Source organism: Anabrus simplex, chromosome 4 (assembly GCF_040414725.1).
Source record: "Anabrus simplex isolate iqAnaSimp1 chromosome 4, ASM4041472v1, whole genome shotgun sequence".
Taxonomy (NCBI): Eukaryota; Metazoa; Arthropoda; class Insecta; order Orthoptera; family Tettigoniidae; genus Anabrus; species Anabrus simplex.
In genome coordinates this window covers 303847239-303869900 of record NC_090268.1, presented here as the reverse complement: position 1 = coordinate 303869900, position 22662 = coordinate 303847239, and the positions used below count along the sequence as shown (strand labels likewise).

Here is a 22662-nt window from a genome sequence, read left to right as displayed (position 1 = left end):
TATTCTAGTGTGTCGAGAATGTTTCCCGATCCAACTGTCCTGTGTGCCTTGAGGACATTCACACTTCACGAATATCTTGTCACATACCTGAATGTGGACATTTATTGCATAGACCTTGTTTTGAACAACTTCTTCAAGCAGGTCATTATGCTTGTCCAACTTGCCAAACCTCTCTGCTGGACATGTCTCAGGTAATATCTTACATTTATCTTAAAATAAAACCATCATAACTACAATTTATTTAGACAAGTGTAGCACTCTTTCAGCCTAATAGTTAGGAGCTTGAATGAAGTGCAGCATGAAAATTAGCATTTTAATAATATGAATTTTATTGCAGCCAGTGGCCATATGAGGAGCAAATACAATATCTTTCCACTTATTGTCACCAAGTTTGTTTGCACTTTTGATAATTGTAATGTCCATTATTCATTGGCAAGCTGGGTGATCGTTTGTTGCCTAAGCTTGCACTGTAAGGCATGATATTTCTCGTGGTATTGGTCACAGAGTCTGCACAAGCAATTCGGGCCTGGTTCATGGTAATTCAAGGTCTGGCTTACTTTGATGAAACCCATGTATGGCAAACCTCGTAACTGTATGCCGTAAGTCATATCCTGTGCATGTCCATTCACGGTTGATCATGGCGCCTGTTCCGTAGAAATCCATCCCAATACCTGCTCTTTTTTCTTTCAGTTCTTGTAAGAGTTCCCGATAACTTGTTGTGGATGGTAGCAGTAGGTGTGAAGTCTTACATCCTCAACTATAAACGTTTCCCTCGCCAATACATAGACTAGTCAAGATTGAGTGTATTTCGAGACACTTAGAACTCACTTGAGGAACCTCGCTTTCAGACTTTCCAATTCTTGTAGTTGCTTCTTCGAGAGGAACTCCCATATTAACTCCAGACCATATGTGGCTATAGGCATAACCTTTATTAGGAAAAGTCGCATGGCTGTCTCCAGGGACAGGCGTGGTACCTACTTGATGTCGTTGATGTTCCCAATTGCCGCGGCTATTCTTTCCATCAGATGTATCGAGAAAGACATTCCAGTTACTTGGATTGTGATTCCGAGGTATTTGTAGGCGTTGCTGTTCTTGAGGCTCTGTCCTTTGCGCTGTATAAAGTCCTGTTTTGCTAATTTACCACTTTCCCTGAATACTACTAACTCAGTTTTATGTTTAGCACCATTTCATTCTCGTCTGCCCATTCTGTGATGAGATCCATCGCAGTCTGCAATTCTTCTCTATTCCGTGAGGCCAACGCCATATCATCGGCATATATGTATGTGTTTACACTCTTAGTACACATTTTCAAGCCTAAAATGATAATGATAGGGAAGAAACCTCAGAGGATTGAATATCTATGAGATGCGTTCTGGGAGATGCTTGAAGAGGAAACTGCTGAATTACCTTCAGAAGGCTGTCTCATTATCTTCAGTGATCTTAACAGACATGTTTGTCACGGTAAAGAAGACGATGCAGCTCAAGGTGGACATGATTTTTGAGAAAAGAACATCGACCAACACATCCTTTATTATGTAGGAGCCCATGATCTGGTTGAAAAATCATGGTCAGCTTTCAATTACATATTACACAGGTCTACAAACTAACACAGATCAATTACATCATCGTCATGCATCGAGACTTGAAAGACATGTTGGACACAAAGGTTATACCATATGAAATTGTTGGGACGCAACACTGACCAGTCATCTGCAAGTTGCGTTTGAAATTGCCGAATTCCGAACATGCCCTTCGATCAGGATCATGGAGAATCAAATGGTGGCACTTCAAGAGGAAAGAGGGTGCTATTATTGCCTGAATAACATTGCCTGCGATTACTACAATCAAAGAAAGCTGGATGTAACTAAAGGCGGCTGCTCGTTATATTGTACACATTGTTCTAAGAGCAACAAAGCCAGGGCAGTGAATGATTGGCAGAGAGACATGGCTTTGGAGTAGGGAGGTCAGAAATGCAGTATGAAAGAAGTAACGGTTTTACCGCACGTTTCTTGCTGACAAATCACCATGCCATTGAAATGTGTGCTGGACAGTGTGTAACTAGGGAAAGTTGATCGAAGCTACAAAAAAACTGCACATTTTGCAAATCTTAATGCAAAAGTTGACATCTGAAGGCATACAGGAACTGTATCGACACACCATAGCGTTTTTTTTTTTTTTAAGATATGACACATGGTGTGAATAGTCAGTTACATATTGTGTCCTTGCTTATATATTGTGATCTTTTTATGGCTGATGATGATGACATACAGGGTGAAGCGTAATTCGCGCACTCGGGCGTCGCAGCGAGACTCCTCACATGCCAGCAATAAAAAAATGTCTCTTACAAAATTTTGTCTCGCAAGTATATCCGGCAGAAAAACGACGTTGAAGAGTAGCAATCTGGCAACACTGTAACCGTATGTAGGGTAACTACCGCTGTCAGCACGTTTTCGTCGTGCTGTACAGTTGGTGCAGTGGGTAGAGTTTTTGGTTGGCATGCAGGAGGTCGATGGTTCGATCCTGGGTTGAGGCGCATTTTTTATTTGCTAATTTCCATCTGACATTACCTACTGTAATACAGTAAAACACCGTTTCTGAGGTCACATGTATCCTACATTTACAACATTTTGTAACGCTGAAACAACAAATACCTGGTTAGACTAATAAGAAATAGACAGCTGAAACAAACAGGTTTCACACCTAGTAGATGAAGTGGTGCAAATAAATTCACGCCCATTACGTGGAAAGGGCGCCTTTCAAAGCTGACCAATGAAAACGATTGTTCGTCCATTTCTAGGATCGTAGTATGTAAGGGCAAATGGTTTCTTGAGGACCCACTGCAATCGCTGTTGACGATTAAGATGCCAGATACCATACCACCTGGACTACATTTACGAAATAAAAAACATACGCAGCAACCCAGGATCGACCACTCGACCTCCTGCATGCTAACCCAAAACTCTATCCACTGCACCAACTGTACAGGACGACTAACTTCTGCTGACAGAGGTAGTTCCCCTACATGTGGTTACAGTGTTGCCAGATTGCTACTCTTCAACGTCGTTTTTCTGCCGGATACACTCGCAAGACGAAATTTTGTAAGAGACATTTTTTTATTGCTGGCATGTGAGGAATCGCGCTGCGACGCCCGAGTGCGCGAATTACGCTTCACCCTGTATATGTCAAAACCGGTCCCAAAGTAGAATAAAAGGTATTTGTAACATAAACATGTACCTAATTAGTATTGAAAAGGTTGAACCTAATAGATATCTTATCGTTACACCATAGCGAGACATCTCAAAACAGAAGACATCTAGCGCCTCTATGGCATTTACATGAAACAGGATATTTATTGGTTAAATGGAAGAAGGCAAGAGAGTGTTGCTTTGAGAAGATTTTTAATGAGGAATATCCCCATCCACCAGTCTTTCACTGCTGTTGCGGAAGGACCTGTTGGAGACATCGATATAGAAGATGTCAGGGTTGCTTTGAAAGAAATAAAGCTGGAAAAAGCCACTGGCCTGGATGCTCTTCCCAGCAGAGCTCTGGTACTCTCAACAGTGGGATGTACCAAATGGTTAGCATAACTCTTCCCTTGTGGAAGAAACATGATTTCCAACTCGGGTAAGAGGGTTGAACACTGTCCAATTGGCAACGGAGTATCACTTTATCCCTCTTCAATAAGAAGACTTTTGAGCCATGCAATGAAGGTCTTTGAGCATGTTCTTGATAAAAGGCTTTGAGAGATCACCAAGCTTTCCAGAAACCAAGCTGCATTAGTGAAGAATTGTGGCACAACAGATGCAGTCTACTGTGTTGGGATGATGGTTGTTTTCTACCACAATTTGTTTTATTATTTGTATTCCATTTTTGTAGATGGCTATTGAAAAAAAAAAAAAACAGTGAAAAACCTAAACAACCCTCATCTGAAAATGATAAATATATACTTTTTAATTTTTTGAATAAAAACACACAGAAAATAGCTAACGTATTCAAATAGCAAGGATTTAAAATATATTCCAGAATGTAACACATTCCAAAAACAAATTGGTAAATATCATCATCATTATCACAAACATCATATGCAGTTTCCAGCTGTTGGCCACATCTGCTTGGAACATAATCCTCTCCATCTCCTCTTGTCTTCCAGTCTTTTCTCCCTCTTCATTCTTGCCCAGCCCTCTCTTATTCTCTTTACACTCTCTTCCACTCTTTTTATCCTCATGTCTCTTGGTCTTCCTCTTGGTCATTTTCCTGTTACCTCCATTTTGTGCATCATCGTGGGTATCTTTTCCTCCATTCTCTTCATGTGTCCATACCATCATAGTTTAGATTCATCTATCCTGTTCTGTAGTGGCTCTTCTTTTACTATACAGTGATACCTTGTTAGTGTGTTCCTCATGAACACGTTTTCCCTCTTGGCACATCGTAAATTCAAGGTCCCGATTCTCGTTGTGAATTTTCGCTATTACCACTTAGTACAATCACGTTTTTCCTAGTCCTGAATTTGTCATTTGTCATCCCTTGTGGAAGAAACATGATTTCCAACTCGGGTAAGAGACATCGCCACAGTTGCGTGATTGAATTCCTGAACTTAAATGTGAGTTAATTCCACCTTTTCAATACAAATTAAATAGTGTTTATTAAATAAACAATTAATGGGACTAATTTCGACCTATTTAAAGGTCATCTTCAGCCATATCGCATGTAGAACAAAGTATTTGAAACATAGTGGTTTTAAAGATGGTCTTAAAACATAGAAGTTTGACACTATGAAAAATTGTTTATAGAATTTCATGAAAACACTTCTGTTGTAAGAAATTAGTTCATTTAACTGTAGGAATATATGAGAAGAAGAAGTCTTTTCATATTCTTCATCGTATTCAAGAGCGTAGATATGAATCAAAATTCACAGTCTTGATGAGATGTGGAATTGGGTTTGTATGCTTAATGTTGTAGTACAGGAGAAGTCCTCTGATATTCTTCGTATCACTGTGAAGCGTAGATACGCTTATTTATAATCTTGAATTGAGCATATATGCAAAGTATTGCCTTAGTTAAAATGTGATTTGAAACAAATATATTATTGCAGTGGAAAGGAAATTCTACAGTATATAGTTGTGTATAAAGAAAACAATGTAAAAAATATTGAAGGTATCCGTGGAGATAAATAACTTTAAAAAATGAAAGTGAAAAGGCACTTGAAAATATTAATAAAGTTAAAAGAATTTTTTATTCTTTGTATTAAAATGGTGGAATTAATAATCATCCAATGCTGATATAAAAGAAAGGAAAAATAAATTTGAAAAATGTAGGAAATACTAATGAAATTTAAGGAATGTAAAATATTAAATGAAAAGAATGAAAGAAAGAGTTGAAAAGAGATATAAATATAGCATTCAAAACTAATAATAAGAATTTTAGACATCTTATACAATTCCACCTCTATTAATACGTTTAATTGTTTCTCTAATTCAGGTGTTTATCAATTCAAATTTCATGATTGCAATTTTTCTTACTCTGGACAAAAAGGGAGAAACTATAACCATAATTTCACTGATATTCAACAAGATCTAATAATTCTTAAAACATCACACAAAGGCATATAGATTAATTTAACTCTAATTACAACCAAAATAAGATTTGTGAAAATAAACCAGCATTCTATTTGACCTTTTTATCATTATTCTTAAAAAATTTAATTTAACCAATCTAAATTCAATCTTCCATTTCATTCATTCCACCTCCTCAACATTTACTCCCATTCCCTCATTCTTCAGCCCCACCTTAAATCTAACACTTGGTTATGTAAGATGAGCCACATTTTGACTTATTTCTTTTCAACTCTTTCTTTCATTCTTTCCATTTAATATTTTACATTCCTTAAATTTCATTAATATTTCCTACATTTTTCTAATTTATTTTCCCTTCCTTTTATATCAGCATTGGATGATTATTAATTCCACCATTTTATTACAAAGAATAAAAACATTCTTTTAACGTTATTCATATTTTCAAGTGCCTTTTCACTTTCATTTTTTTAAAGTCATTTATCTCCATGGATACCTTCAATATTTTTTACATTGTTTTCTTTATACACAACTATATACTGTAGAATTTCCTTTCCAATGCAATAATAAATTTTGTTTCAAATCACATTTTAACTAAGGCAATACTTTGCATACTGGTATATGCTCAATTCTACATCTCATCAAGATTATAAATAAGCGTATCTATGCTTCGCAATGATACGAAGAATATCAGAGGACTTCTCCTGTACTACAACATTAAGCATACAAACCCAATTCCATATCTCATCAAGACTGTGAATTTCGATTCATATCTACACACTTGAATACTACGAAGAATATGAAAAGACTTCTTCTTCTTCTCATATATTCCTACAGTTAAGTGAACTAATTTCTTACAGCAAAAGTGTTTTCATGAAATTCTGTAAACAATTTTTCATAGTGTCAAATTTCTTTGTTTTACGACCATCTTTAAAACCACTGTGTTTTAAATACTTTGTGCTACACGTGATATGACTGAAGATGACCTTTAAATAGGTCGAAACTAGTCCCATTAAATGTTTATTTAATAAACACTGTTTAATCTGTATTGAAAAGGTGGAATTAACTCGCTTAATATTTTAAATTTGATTTGATCAAAGTTCAATACAGACCCATAAAATGAAATTCATATCTCTAGATTCCTGATCTTCACAGGAAAACTTGCACCTTCGGGGAGCAAGCCGTTAGCCTCAGGAACGTTCAATTTTGCTTGCCGGTTAGCAGTGAGATTGCTGAATAACGCAGTGAGTATATTTGTGCTCGTATTTTGCATTCCATTCAAAAATTAGAAATTTATTTTGTATTGAGTGGTACAGTGAAGTGTAGCGAATATTTGTCACGTGATATGGTAGCCTATATCGGGATCAGGTATGTAATCATGTGAAATAGACTAGCGTGGTGCATATTTGTCTTGTGATGGCCTAGTTATGGATACAGAAAAACTTGTGAAATTCCTTACAAATGGAGACAAAATTAAAATCTGTCATAAAGTGGACTGGTGTCTGCATCTTATAGCGCACAGAGGTCGCAAATGTTGAACTCGCAGCTTTGAGTTTTGACTCGATCATTTGAGTTGGTTGAAGTTTTTCAAAAGAGCGGCCAAAATCATTCTTCCTTATTCCTACAGATCACACATTGTTGAGTGTAAACTCCTGTCTAAGAGTGTGACCAGAAAATAATGTTTAATAACCCACTGCTTCGAAATAAAAGGCTTCTACTAACATTTGTTTTAGAAAGAGTGTGGTCTGGAATAATACTTAGATATCTTTATTGGCCACCGTGCATATGTTCTCATATTTGTGGTTTGGTGCTTTTCACACCTTTCAGTGCACATGTTATTTTATAATCCACAGCAGAAAAGGTTTTCATATTTCTTCTCTCGTGTTTTCACACCTTTTAATATTTTTCTCTCATCTTTAAAATTGGTTTAGCTTATTCTTCTCCCCAAATGCCACTTTGATTCTGTTGTTCCACCATGGGATCTCCTTACATCTTATGCTGGTACTAGTTTTCCCACAAACTTCTTCTGCAGCTTTTACTATTGTCTTCTTGAACCTTACTCATTCTCCTCTTGCTTTTGTATCATCTGTTGGGAAGTTCAATCTTATTTTTTCCTGGTATTCTTCCTTGTTTTTCTTCATTTTCCATATTTTGACAAGTCTTTCTTTCTTCTCTCTCCTCTTTCTTTCCTTCATTGTCCTCAGGTTCATTATCAGTAGTCTGTGACCACGATTAGGACCTCTGATAGTATTACCCTTACACCTATAACATTTCTCTTCATTTCAGTCGTAGAGCATGTAATTCACAATGGATTTCCTAGACCAGTCACTGCTGTGCCAGATTATCTTTTGGTTTTCTCTCTTTTTGAGGGCCGATGACCTTCGATGTTAGGCCTCTTAAAACAACAAGCAGCATCTCTTTTTGAACCATGATTTCCCATCCATCATCCCATTTCTTTTGCACAAATAGCTTATTTCTGTTTCCCCATCCCTCTCCTCCAAGTACATTTTCATATCCTTTCCTTTCCATGCCTACGTGTACATTTTCAAGTCTCCCATTATGATGTTGTTTTGGCCATTCAACTATCTCTCCAATTCTTCCTCAAAGTCATCTTCATCCTATTGCGTGCATCCTGCTTCTGGAGCATATAGAGCAAAATACAAAGTCATTGGGATGCAAAAGTCGAACTTAGAATTACCTGATTTCGAATTAACCGCCAAGTCGTAATTCAGAAATGCCAACCCTTGCGGTGTCACAGAATATTCTAAAACCCGTTACCGAGTGCGATTAACCTTGATTCACACTATTAAACCTATACAAAAATCTATATAATCTACATAGTGCTATGGAAAAAAAAAAAAAAATTCCAAAATGTATCCATCCAGCAAGATGCATCTACGTATGCACTTGGTTAACTCACTGGCAAACATAACCTCACGCAATGAAAAAAACATGATTCAAAAACGAGGAGAAATATATACTGGCTCCCCTGTGCAAGTGCTTTATTCATTGGATTGCTGTACTGTATGCATTTTAGAAGCCTTGTACTTGCACGGAAAGCACAATGCCGATTTGCAGATTTTTGCATAAGAGAGCAAGCCTAACCTCACAGTCGCCATCTTGGAGGGGCCTAATTTCAGTTTTACGGGCAGATCCTCCTCTCGACGTGGGCAGTCGCCATCTTGCCGAGGCCTAATCTCAGTTTTACGGGTAGATGCCCTTCCCGACGTGGACAGTCGCCATCTTGGAGGGGCCTAACCTCACTTTAATGGCTAGATGCCCTTCCCTACATCAACAATCGCCATCTTGGATGGCCCTAATCTCACTTTAACGGCTCGATGCCCTTCCAGACGCCATTTTGAGTAGTAGAGCAATGGGTATTCTTACAATGCTATTTTAACTAGTAGGGTAATGTGGATTCGTGTAAGAGAGCAAACCTAACCTCACTTTAACGGCTGGATGCCCTTCCCGATATTATTATGAGAAGTGGGGTAATGGGTATTCTTGCGACGCCATTTTGAGTAGTTTTTTTGCTAGTGGCTTTAGGTCGCACCGATACAGATAGGTCTTATGTCGACGATGGGACAGGAAATGGCTAGGAGTGGGAAGGAAGCGGCCGTGGCCTTAATTAAGGTACAGCCCGAGCATTTGCCTGGTGTGAAAATGGGAAACCACAATGATAAATTTCAGTGTCTTTTGCAATCGATGGTACCAGGTTCGAAAGCTAGGGAGCTGGTGGAAAGTTTCCCTCTATCAGGCGCCAATTATCGTCATGCTATAGAACAGTTAAAATCTCGCTTTGCAAAGGATGAACTCCTTATTGAAATTTATGTACATGAGCTTTTGTTCCTTGTTTTAAATCAAGCTACTAGGGGGGGAAAGTATGGCACTGAGCACTTCACATGATAAGCTGGATATTCAGCTGCGACCTTTGGAAACCTTAGGACTTAACCGGGAGAAATATGCTGCTATGTTATACCCTTTAGTGGAATCTTCATTGCCAAAGATGTAATGTTAGCCTGGGAAAGCCCACGAAACAACAGGAGTGAAGCAGATGACCAGGATATTCTAGCTTGCCTACTGGCATTTTTGAGGTTAGAAGTTGAAAGTGAAGAACGCTTTGCGCTCGCTAGATCTGGTTTCAGCTTAAGTGTTGATGCTAAGAGTTCTGCGTCAAAGATAGATAAAGTACCCACTGCTGCATGTATTTTAGTGAGTGAGAGTAAGTGTTCTACTAAGGATGCATGTCTATGGTGTGATAAATCATCTCATACTTCTGTAGTGTGTTTTAATGCCAAGAAGTTAACGTTAGAGGGCAGGAAGAATTTGCTAAAGCAAAAGGCTAGATGTTACGTGTGTCTCAGAGCAGGGCACAGTGCTAAGAAATGTAAATGTTTTGTGAAATATTTGATCTGTGATAAGCGCCATGTTACAACGATGTGTCCGCAGTTGTGTACGGAAGTAAGACAAATGTCCAACAATACACCCAGGGATTCACAAACCAACCGAACAGACAGTTTGCTATCTCAGCAGGGAGGGCAGACATTGTTACGGACACTTATCGTAACTGTAGTCACTGGTAGGACGACACGCTTGGCAAGGCTTGTTCTAGATTCCGGCTCACAGAGATCATAACATACATTGTGGATCACATACCCAGAGAACTCAATCTGAAATGTTTAGGGGAAGAGACATTAAGTCATAACCTCTTTGGTGGAGGCGAATTGAGGGAGCGGGAACATAAGGTCTACGATATCAAATTACGAAGCTTAGACCAGAAATTTGAATGTTCAGTGACGGTGTTAGATCAAAGTAAAATATGTAATTTTGTTCCTCGACTGAAAAATCAGAAAATATTTCCACAGTTGAAAGAGGCAAACATCACACTCGCAGATCAAGGTCACAATGCACCCGACAAGTGGTTGGGCTCACCAATGTGAATTTCAGTTTACGGGATCTGTGGGAACTAGATGTCATAGGAATTCAAGACCAAGCAGAGCTGAAATCTAAGACGCGAAAAGAAGAGATTTCAGAATTGTTGCAGCTATCTACAGATGAAGACAATTGATATGAAGTCTGCTTGCCATGGAAGTAAGGACATCCTGAGTTAACAGATAATCAGAAAACGGCTGAGAAAAGACTACTGTCGGTGACAATACATCTTTCCAGAATTGATAAGCTTAATGAATATCATGTTTCTGAAAATTGGTTGAAGGATGGCATCATTGAGATGGTTCCAGATGCAGAAGACAGCAGGTCAGGATATTTTCTCCCACATCATGCAGTGATCAAGGAATCTAGTGAGACAACAAAGATATGCCCAGTATTTGATGCTTCTTCTCGAGATACTCGAGGCAACTCGCTGAATTCTTGCTTGGAAACAGGACCAAATTTAATAGAATTGATTGTGAGTCTACTACTTCAATTTAGTAAGAATGTAATTGGAGTTACTGCAGACATAGCCAAAGCATTTCTACAGATCAGCGTAGCACGTGAGGATCGACAGTTTTTGAAATTTCCCTGGTGGAAAAGCTGTGACTCACGAGAACTGATAACATTAAGACATTGTAGGGTGGTATTCGGGGTTGCGCCAAGTCCTTTCTTGCTGAGTACTACTCTGCGCCATCACTTGGAACAGGCACCAAAGGAAGTGAAGGAAATGGCTGAAAAACTGAAGAAATCATTCTACGTTTATAATTGCGTTACAAGTGTTGATTCTGAGCAGGAGTTGAGAAAATTCATCAAAAAAGCAAAGAAACTGATGTCCACTGCAAAATTTGAGCTCCGAGGATGAACTAGCACACAACTTCATAAGGACGCTGAAAAGACTGGAAGCAGTACAGTACCATTGCTGGGACTACTATGGGAAACTAACGCGGATGAGATCTTCTGTGATGTCAATACTATAGGGCTCACCTGTAACCAAATTAGAAAGCGTATGCTGCTGTCCATCGCTCAGAAAGTCTTCGATCCTCTCGGTTTTGCTAGTCCAACCATGTTAGTGCCGAAATTATTCCTAAAGGAAACTTGGAGATTAAATACCACTTGGGATGGAAAACTGCCGACAGAGATATTGAGCAAATTTCTGGCATGGCTGAGAATTGTGCATTGGCTTGGGAAATGTTGGGTAAAACGAAGGTTAGCAGAGGACATGATCAAGCCAGAAACAGTTAGCCTACATGTTTTCAGTGATGCCAGTAAGAAAGCATACGCTGTTTGTGCTTTCTTGCGTACAGAACATGATGGGAAGACAACCGTGCGTTTTGCACAGGCCAAAGCAAGAATGGCACCGTTAAAGGAGTGGTCTATCCCTTGACTTGAACTGATAGCATCCCTTATTGCGTCGAGGTTGTGCCGTGAAGTGAAGAAGAGCTTAGGAATATTCCTGGAGTGATTCATCGGTAGTTCTTGCATGGATAAGGAGAGAAAATGATTGGAATGTCTTTGTCAGTAATAGATGCAGAGAGATCAGACAAAACACTTCTCCAGATGAATGGTACTACATTCCTGGTGCTCTCAACCCGGTTGACTTGCCTTCCAGAGGGTGCGATGCAAAGGTTTTGTTCCTCAGCCGATGGTGGGAAGGCCCTGCGTGGCTTCAGGAAGAGGAAGGACAGTGGCCACAATTAGAGATACTTGCTCCAGAACAAGATGTGAACAAAGAAAGGAAGAAGACGACTTTGTGCACTGTTTCGAGCAGCAACTCAAGATTCAGTGGTGATCTTCATTATTTTTCCAGTTATGTGAAGATTCTAAGAATGATTGCTTGGATACTGAGATTTTGACATAATTGTGCCAGTTCGAGCAAGAGGACAGGAGAACTTCACTATGAAGAAGTAGAGAAAGCGAAATAACTCTGTTACAATGCATCCGGTTAGAGCACTTAAGAAATGATGAATCCAAAATCCCGAAGGTACTCCAGACATTCAAAGACCAACATGGGCTGATTAGAGTCAGAACAAGGTTATTGCTTAGTGATGAACCAGACGAATTCAAGCACCGAATACTTCGACCACATGAAGACATCATAATCCATGGAATGGTATTTGAGAAGCACTGTCAAATGCAGCATACTGGATGCCAGATAATGATCGCCAACATCAGGGAAAGGTTCTGAATTATTGGCATCAAGAGATTGGTACGAAACATAGGAAATGTGTAGTTTGTAGACGATATCAAAGCAAACCAGTGAAACCCCCTTTTTGCACCATTACGCACTTCTCAACTAAAATTTAGATTAATAGTAGATAAATCAGCTTAAGGTGGAGGACCAGTCAGGAGAGTATCATATAAGGAAACGTCTTGAGAATCCACAACGGAACCATGTTAAAGGAAGAAAGAGGCGTATTATTGCCTATGACATCAATAGCTAAGCAATTTAAATTAAAGATGACATTATTTCCCATTGAATCTTCAACACAAATTCTTACAAAACTAGTTGAAGAAATTTTGTCATTAATTATTATTATTAATGCCTGTAACTTCGATATCAGTAGGAATTTTTTCCAAACCTAATCATCTTATTAGACTTTCACTTATGAAATCATGGATAGCAGCATTGTCCAACAGACATCTGACCGATGTCCATCGACCCCTAAAGTCTTGCACCTGAACAATGGCTGTGAATAGCAAAACTTGAGACCCCTTAAAGGACGAAGCCCCTTGGGTTAGCGTCTGCACATTATTAGATGGAATATTACCTTGACTAGACTCACGGGGGCCGGAACTGGAGCGATTATTATGTCTATATATAAAGGAATGTGCTTCGCACCACAATATTTACAGGAGTTTAAAGAATTACAGTTATTTAATAGATGATTCCCAGATAAATATTTCATAAACATCACTTATTTGTTTGAAGCATTTTCCTCCTGTCATCTGTGGACAATTACTTAAATTGAGGACAGTGATGAAAAAGGTGGTTTTCAGAGCAACATGCGCATTTAGAAGATTTAGTTTGTGCAATAAAAACCTGTGTTTTAGGAAAGGATTTAAACTTAAAAACCTTATGAGTGTCCTGAGATTTATTAACCGAACTAAAAGGTTGCTTACTCATCTGAAAAGCAACAGCTGAAAGAATCTGACACCTTTATTTAAGAAACTGGACTGTTGCGTTATAAGTAACAACTTGTATGCTAGAAATTTCAAGTTCCTGAATCTTAGTGTATCTGGATCAAATTTTGAAGAAATGAAATACACTAAGAAAGTGTTTCAGTGTTGAACTGGTTCATTTAGGTTTGCTAAGGCCTTAACATGCAACTCTACAGTGTCCAATCGTGCTCGAAAAGTTTGTACCTTATCTGCCTTGTTGGAGGGCATTTTAAACAGGGCTTGCATGTGTCACTGGATTCTTAAATGAGCGTTTCCATATCTAATAACAGATTTTATTGCAGCCAGTGGCAACACAGATGTAAGATCATGTTACAAGAGGTAATATCGAGTAAATTGCTTTTTTAATATTTAGTCGGTTAAGTCCAGGGTAACAGATTAGTTATCACTAGTGACAGTTAAAGACTCAATAAGCTTTAAGCGACAACCTTGAACAGAGGAATGAAGGAATTTTTAAATGTTGGGATGGGTTTAATTTTTGTTTAAAAAAAAAATCTCATTATTGAAACCGACTTTCGACCTATTAGGTCGTGTTACGTACATTTAGTACATGTAGAAGAGATGTTAAGTACAGAACAAAAATGGGCAAGCACACGCCAGTGGGATCTGAACCCACAACCTCCCGATTTTACTTCATGATAATTTTTCCCATCAAAGTCCCTTGTTTGCACAAGAATTGAATCGTGCCACATATTGTTTTGGACATTACTGTTAAACATAAATATTGCTTCTGCGTTTTCCTCTAAGTAGCAGGCTTAGACTGACCCCATTCTGAACTGTTACTACAAACATCAAACTATGCGGTTCTGTTACCTCTTGGCTCTCCCATCAGTTATTTTCAGTGTTGCCACTCTGTGTGTACAATATGCATTGGAAGCATTGAAAAACAAAATGAACCCTTAAAGTTGACCATTCCATTTCCATTATTGATCCATTGGTTAACTATTCCACTTTTTACTGGTAAATCTGTGTGTGACTGTAATACTTTGAACTTTTGATAAAATAGTTTTTATCAGTTATAATATTTTATTGTCCCCATATACTGTACCCTATTGTTTTGTTATTTCTCTGGCACAAGCTTTTTTTCTAGTTGTGGGACTACTTGGACAATGAGATAGCAATGACACCCATGCCAGAAGAATATAGAGATTTTAAGGCAGAGATATTGTGCAAGGATTGTCATACAGTAAGTATTATCAATTCCCAATTCAAGTAATATGGTGTTTTTTTGTTACATCCCTTAAGAATTATTCACTTCTGGTTTTTTTTTTTTCTTTGTCAGGAGTCGGTTGTGAAATTTCATGTCGTGGGCCTGAAGTGCTTGAGTTGTGGTTCCTACAACACATGTAGAATAAAAGGCTCTCCTAAGCCTAGTGTCCCAGGTAAGAAACACTAACACTATCTTTTAAAATTTAGATCGTGCTTTAAATGATTCATGCTGGGGATTACTATAGTCCCATGCTAATTTTTGAACCATGGGCAAGGCTGAGTGGCATAGTCCTTGGTCGTGAGAGTCAAAATACCACTTGCTATGAAATAGGAGTGGGCATCTCAGACATATTTTGAATCGTGGCCCTCCTTTTTTTCATGCAGCTAGGATTATACAATCCACCAGTGGTCCCCTGCCCATCAGAGATGTTCTAGGGTAGCATCCTGCTTCACAGAATTGATTGAGCCTTGTCAGGACAGTTTACACAAGCCATGGGCGTATGTGATTAACTGAGTGCCATTTATGTTTGCCAGACCAAGGATTCCTAGGAAACAATTAAAATGGAATATGGTAGTGTTATCAGTACTATCGGATTTTTTTTTTTTTTTTTTTCAATACTGATCTGCATTTAGGGCAGTCGCTCAGGTGGCAGATTCCCTATCTGTTGATTTCCTAGCCTTTTCTTAATTGAACTTGTCCCTTGGTAAGTTATTCCAATCCCTAACTCCCCTTCCTATAAATGAATATTTGCCCCAGTTTGTCCTCTTGAATTCCAACATTACCTGCATATTGTGATCTTTCCTACTTTTAAAGACGTCCCTCAAACTTATTCGTCTACTAATGTCATTCCACGCCATTTCTCCGCTGACAGCTCGGAACATACCGATGGTTTGTAACATACCACTTACATGTAACTAATCTCATGTTTAGACCCGTATTGAAATTTGCTATAATTTGCATACCACTTAGACAAGCAGCTCATCATCTTTCTCCCAGTTCTTTCCAGCCCAAACTTTGCAACATTTTTGTAACGCTACTCTTTTGTCAGAAATCACCCAGAACAAATCGAGCTGCTTTTCTTAGGATTTTTTCCAGTTCTTGAATCAAGTAATCCTGGTGAGGGTCCCATACAAGAACCGTACTCTAATTGGGGTCTTACCAGAGACTTATATGCCCTCTCCTTTACATCCTTACTACAACCCCTAAACACCCTCATAACCATGTGCAGAGATCTGTATCCTTTATTTACAATCCCATTTATGTGATTACTCCAATGAATACATTTCCTTATATTAACACCCAGATACTTACAATGATCCCTAAAAGTTACTTTCACCCCACTATGCAGTAATTAAAACTGATAGGACTTTTCCTATTTGTGAAACTCACAACCTGACTTTTAACCTCGTATATCATCATACCATTGCCTAACTATGGAAAGAAGAAAGAAAATACAACTGTCAGTAATCAAAGAGGATGCGCCTGGATGTGGTAGAAGTTAATGATTGATATTCAGGTAAGGGGAGATGCAGGGGAAGGCGTAGGGGATAATGAGGTGAAGCATTTTCTTAACTTCTGTGCTAGTATGGGATTAGCAGTTACATATTCATATTTCGTGCATCAGCTATTCACCACTATGTTCTGGTATATTGGGGATTTTGTTTTTTGAAGATACAGACCACTATTCAAACTGCAATGAACTATCAATAGGGTAAGGATAAAGAAAGTAAAATATGTCCACAGATTAGTAAGGGTAAGGAAATTATAAGGGTCTAGTTCTGCCCTGCTGTTTCACCCGCGTATAATTTGAAAGAAATCACTGGTGATGGATTATAATACTTCAGTATAGACAACGCAGTTTTAGTAACATTTCCTTGTGGTATTAGAATACGTTGGTTGTCACCACACACTGTTCTAGATAAGACAGCATATAATTGTTCCTTGGAAAAACAGCATTCCCTTAAATGTATCCCCACGTGCTTTAAAAGTCTGTCCCTGTGCTTTATTTATAGTGACCGCAAATGATACCTTTACAGGAAATTGTATTCTTTTTTAACTAAATGCTAAATATATGGCTATCATAGGAATTTGAGGTATTAGTATCACTCACTCAACTGCTGGTCCAGTCAAAACTATAGCAACTATGATATTGTTTCTAAGAAATTTAACTTGAAGTCTACTTCCGTTACATAAACTTGGCGGTTGCAGGTTTCATAATAAAATAATGGGAGTGTCAGTTTTTAATTTGAGTGAAGATGGGGGTAGGCCTAGCCCACAAGGATTCAAAGAATTTAAAAATTCTTGAGGTTAATGTATCGAATCTTCTTGATCCGTGACAGTATCAATGGCAAGGTAGTTTATGTTGTCTGGTAATTTGGCCATTATTTTATCGTTCATATCTTCAACATGTCGCGCGCGCGCGCGCACACACACACACACACACACACACACACACACACACACACACTTGTTTACTACAAACACATTACTAAACAGCAGAGATAACATGGAAGAAAACACAAATTAATAGATCGCGATAATATAAGGTGATAAATTATAATATACTAGAGTCTAGTACGCAGAGGGGCAATGTGGTGGAAACGAGTTCAGGTCCGATAAATCGTCGATCGGAGCAAACACGAAACTGTTCCCAATTGGACTCCTCCTATCCTGTGTAATATTGACACCAAACTAAACCAACCTTACTACCAGCAAAGCAAAGAAAGAGATAAGACTTAAACATAAGTTCATAAAAAATCAAAGGTTCTAATGAGAGATGAATACATTTACAAAAAGGAAAAAATGCGCATCATAAATTCTTTTGGAAGTTACTCATAAATGATCACGTGTGAAGGTTGTCAGTCGCTCAGGTGGCAGATTCCCTATCTGTTGATTTCCTATCCTTGATGATAAATGCCATGTAGGCATTTACAAAGCAGACTTACAAGACCTTAAGAGGGGCCAAGTGTAAGATCTCGATGAAATCCCCAGCAAGAGATTCAAAATACCAGGCACGTGTAAATGGAGATGTCAGTCACACCAACAATATTGGAATAGGTGTATCGTGCCACAACATTGAAGTGATACGTATAAATAAGGTGGGAATTAAGGTAAGAAACACACATAATGTAGCGAGACGTTGAAAATAGGCAAAAACTCAAGCAAAGGGTGAAATAATATGGCAATACCTACAAAGCATAATGTTCAGTCAATGGTAGCCGAAGTACAACGGATAACGCAGGGTAAAAAAAGGCACAGAATTTCATCAAGATGAAGTGGCCATAGTCACAAACTTACCAGGTTAAGTAAAGATAAAAAATTATAGACTCTGCATGAATCTCCAGCATAACGTCATTTGAACCTATTATAATATAGTAAGAAGGCCTGCATTATGTTTCTTGACTCCATTTTGGGTTTACTCCAAAGTTCAAAGAGAAAATATCATTAATAGACTAAAATCAAAGAGGTAGAAAAGCCAAAGATAAGAGAGGGGACGCTATTGCAATCTTGTGACACTATGATAAACTATCAAGTATAAGACTGCCAGTACAGAAAGAAAGTAAACAATTTTGTAACAATAATTAAGCATGTGAAATCGAAGATAAATACAGACAGAGAAGCAGAAGCGCCTCGAACGGTTGTGTTTCTTGTAGCTAAAATTGCTGTCTCACACATCCAACGATAATTTTTTTTGTGTATATTGGCCACATCCGGGTTCACTCTAGAGATGAGGTCTCCACTGTTGGTCACGATTTCACCAAGGTCTTTATCAATGGTTTTTTTGGTGTGTATGTGACTCAGGTACTTTCCCATTACTGATCAGTAGTAGCTTTTTTGGAAAGTCTATGCTTCCTGCTGCAGAGTGACTCCTCATGTTGGTATACAGCTTCAAGATGTGAACACATTTCCACAATGGGAAAGATTTTAAGTAAGACTTAATAATATATGCTCTAGTTCCCCTATTGCAGGCAATGATTGTCTGAAACCACCAGAAAACATGAAAGTAATTCCACCCATCACTTTATTTGAGCCCCTTATGTTGCTGAAAGTTCCATCTAATGTCTCTATGTGAGCTCTGAGAGTTGTGGTGCACTCATTGCATATTATTAGATTTGCATCTTGCAAGATTTTGCTCAACGGGCCAGAAAGAGCACACACTCTCTTTCAAGTGGCAGAGTAAGAGACAGTTTAAACGTAGAATGAGCCGTTCTTCCCCCTGTCGATAGTGTAGCAGCAATACCTGACGAAGTGGCGGCAGTGGCTATTTATCCCTGCGATGTAACTTTCGCTACTATTAAAATTTGTCACAAAAGTCTTGCCAGTTCCACCTGAAACATCCAACAACAAAAAAAAGTTTCCTTTTTCAGAAGAAACATCTTTTTAAAACAGAGTTATAAGCGAATACTTGATCATGTACTAACTTGTGTTCATGTTCTGAAATATAATATTATGTAATAGGTTTACATCATATGGTCTCCACAAAAAGTTTTGTAGAGGCTACATATTATGAAGAACTCTTCATTCCTGTTTATATTTTGTGAATTCTGTCTTCAATCAGTGTACATTGTTATATTACCGGGCAAGTTGGCCATGAGGTTAAGGGCACGCAGCTGTGAGCTTGCATCTGGGAGATAGTGGGTTCGAACCCCACTGTCGGCAGCCCTGAAGATGGTTTATCGTGGTTTCCCATTTTCATACTATTTGAGCTCCTTATGTCTCTGAAAGTTCTATCTAATGTCTCTATGTGAGTGTGAGTTGTGGTGCACTCATTCCATGTTATTACAACTGTACCTCAATTATGGCCATGACTGCTTCCTTCCCACACCTAGGCTTTTCCTATCCCATCGTCGCCATAAGAAACAGCTTGTAAATCATTGTATGGAATTAGCAGGTCCTGATTTTCATTGCAAACTCTATGTAATATGTCTTCACACAAATTATCAGAATTTTTCCTCCATAATTCTATTGGCTCTGATGGCTGGCAAAATATTAGGATGATGGCAAATAATTAGGATGATGGCAAATAATTCAATTTTTCTAGCGACTCAGAAATAACTGGATCTGAAAGTATTTTCACAATGTTCGTCTCCTAATAATCCTAGTTCCTTGCAAGCGCCTTGATATGTGGCTAAATTAATGCTATTTAGAGTAGTAAGATGTTCAAAGGAAGTTGGTCCACGTACATTCATCAATAGCAGTATACAAGTATAAAATAAAGAGTTTTGTCTGTACATTGCTCAGAATTTGAGAAGAATGGTATTTCCTTATCTGTCGTGTCCTCAGTAACAAGGAAATGCACTTTTTACGTTTCCGTAATTTGTCTGTTTGTATGCTCATCACAAGAAAACAGCTGGAGAGAATTTAATAAAAATCGGTATGTAAAGGCAGGGGAAGAGTCGCTACAGCCTAGGCTATAAATCATTTTATTCACGCTGATTGAAATGGTAAATGAATAAACTTAATGTCCACCTATTCAATACAATAATAATGTTGTTTATAGATGTAATTACAACATTCTAATTATATTCAGTACTAGTTTCGGCACATTTTTGAGTCATCCTCAGCTGTACAAAGAAATTGGAAAATAGGCAAATTATATAAAACTCATGATAGATATTGAATTGTGCGTGATACAAAAACCCTATGAAATCTACATTAAAACAAAGACACATAATAAAACCTTATTGAACAAGTTAAAGACTTGTGAATCAAACATATACTGAATGCTGAATAACAGTTCTCAAGTTGATTCATTTCCCTTTGGATATACAGTAGTAAGCTCAATAAATTTGGTGAGCGATTCACAATAATAAAATATCTTGTTTTTTTAAACATGTTTACCCCTTAATTCAACTACGGTTCATAAACTGCAGAGTCATCTTAAAATAATCATGAACCTTGCTGAATAAAATTTGGATATGGCAGAATTCTTCTATATCTAAGGCCTATGAGGTGGAAACATATAAATAACTCCTTAAGATGTAAACAGGAACTATGTTTCTCAGTTCAAATGTGGTACCTCATACGGCCATAGACTGATCGTAATGTGAATAACGTGCAGTAAACTATGTTTCTCATCCACCTTACTCCTTCCATTATTACCATACCCTATTTATAAATCAATTGCTCTTATCTCCACTACACCACCAACTCTACCTCTTTCAGATAACAATACATCAACAGCCAGGCAAATAATCACTACCTCTCTTATCTGTCAGACATAATACCTCATTACAATTACTCTCTGGCCATGATTCATTCACCATATAATAGGTTTTTTTTGGTAGTTGCTTTACTTCGCACCGACATAGATAGGTCTTATGGCGACGATGGGGCAGGAAAGGTCTAGGAGTGGGAAGAAAGTGGCCGTGGCCTTAATTAAGGTACAGCCCCAGCATTTGCCTTGTGTGAAAATGGGAAACCATGGAAAACCATTTTCAGGGCTGCCGACAGTGGGGTTCGAACCTACTATCTCCCGAATACTGGATACTGGCCGCACTTAAGCAAATGCGATGTTAAGTCCGTTGTCACCAAACACTATTTCAGGACAGTCTAGATAAATACGTAAGTTTTTCATTATATTAATAATTGTATATATTTTATTTTTTGTCATTACTGTTTCATGCTATCACTAATCTCTCTGTCATTGACAACTTTACGCTACGTAAACAATACTGTACATATATAAGCTTTTTTTAAGTGATTTGATAGAATCCGAGGATGTTCTTGTAGAACGAAACATGTCATTCTTTGTATGTTAGTGTGTGTTTTACAGATATGTTGATAGTGTTTTAATTTACATTGTATTTGCTGTGTGTTTGACAGACTGAAAAGCCTTTGTCAGATTTAACTAAGTCAACACTGGAAAACATGGCTTCATTTTTAACTAATCATAACCTCTTCACATATACAGTAGAATTCCATTAGTCCGGCATCCAACAGTCTGGAACGCCCGATGGTTTGCTACCATTCCAGGATTTTTAATGTTGTTTTTTTTTTACTTTTGTGACAGTTATAGCGCAAGGCAGATTTCGAATCCACCCAGAAGTGTCCAATACGCGTCTGCTATTGTTAGACACAATCGGCATTGTTGGCTGTCACCACACACAGATTCAGTTCATTGTTTTGATTGCGAGCATTTTTTGCTACAGTATTTTTTCTTGCTATCTAGGATCTGTATAACAGTAGTGTAGTAGTGTAGTGAACATACAAATCAAATTGCCATGTGGAGGTTTTCTTGGTATTTAAGCAGTGACAATGTTCTCGAAACCAAAACCTTCTTCAAGTTCCAAATCAGGAGAGAAACGTAAGCACGTAACTCTGACCATTAACCAGAAACTGGATATCATCAAACGCCCGGAGAAAGGTGAGAATAGAAATATTTTGTTGAGTGAATTTAATATTGGCTTGTGAACCATTTTTGATTAAAAAAACAAACAAAAAAGGTGAACTAATGAAATTTGTTTCTCAATCGGAACAACTGAAAAATTGGCTCCCAAACATTAAAAAAACCAAAACTGGACAATTAGCTTATTGTACAAATGGATCAATGTAGTACACTCCAAAGGAAATCCGTTAACGGGGCCGATGATTATTGAAAAGGCAAAGAAATTTGGACAAGACTTAATTGTTGCAGAAAGTGTAGGCAATTTTTTTTATGGTTGGCTCAGAATCTTTAAGTTTCAACATGGAATTCGTAGATATGGTGTAACCGGAGAGGCACTTTCAGCAAACCAAGATTCAGCAGAAAAATGCACACGAGTTTGAAGAAAT

The 22662-nt window shown here is 38.0% G+C and overlaps 1 protein-coding gene across 1 annotated transcript in view; it reads left to right on the top strand.

Moving 5' to 3' along the window:
• Nucleotides 1–22662, top strand: part of Rchy1 (Ring finger and CHY zinc finger domain containing 1) — a 210453-nt gene that overhangs the window by 126933 nt on the left and 60858 nt on the right. The window contains exons 4-6 of the mRNA XM_067145639.2: nt 9–191; nt 14770–14865; nt 14962–15061. Coding sequence (XP_067001740.1) covers nt 9–191; nt 14770–14865; nt 14962–15061 — 379 coding nt within the window. The remainder of the gene's footprint in view (nt 1–8; nt 192–14769; nt 14866–14961; nt 15062–22662) is intronic.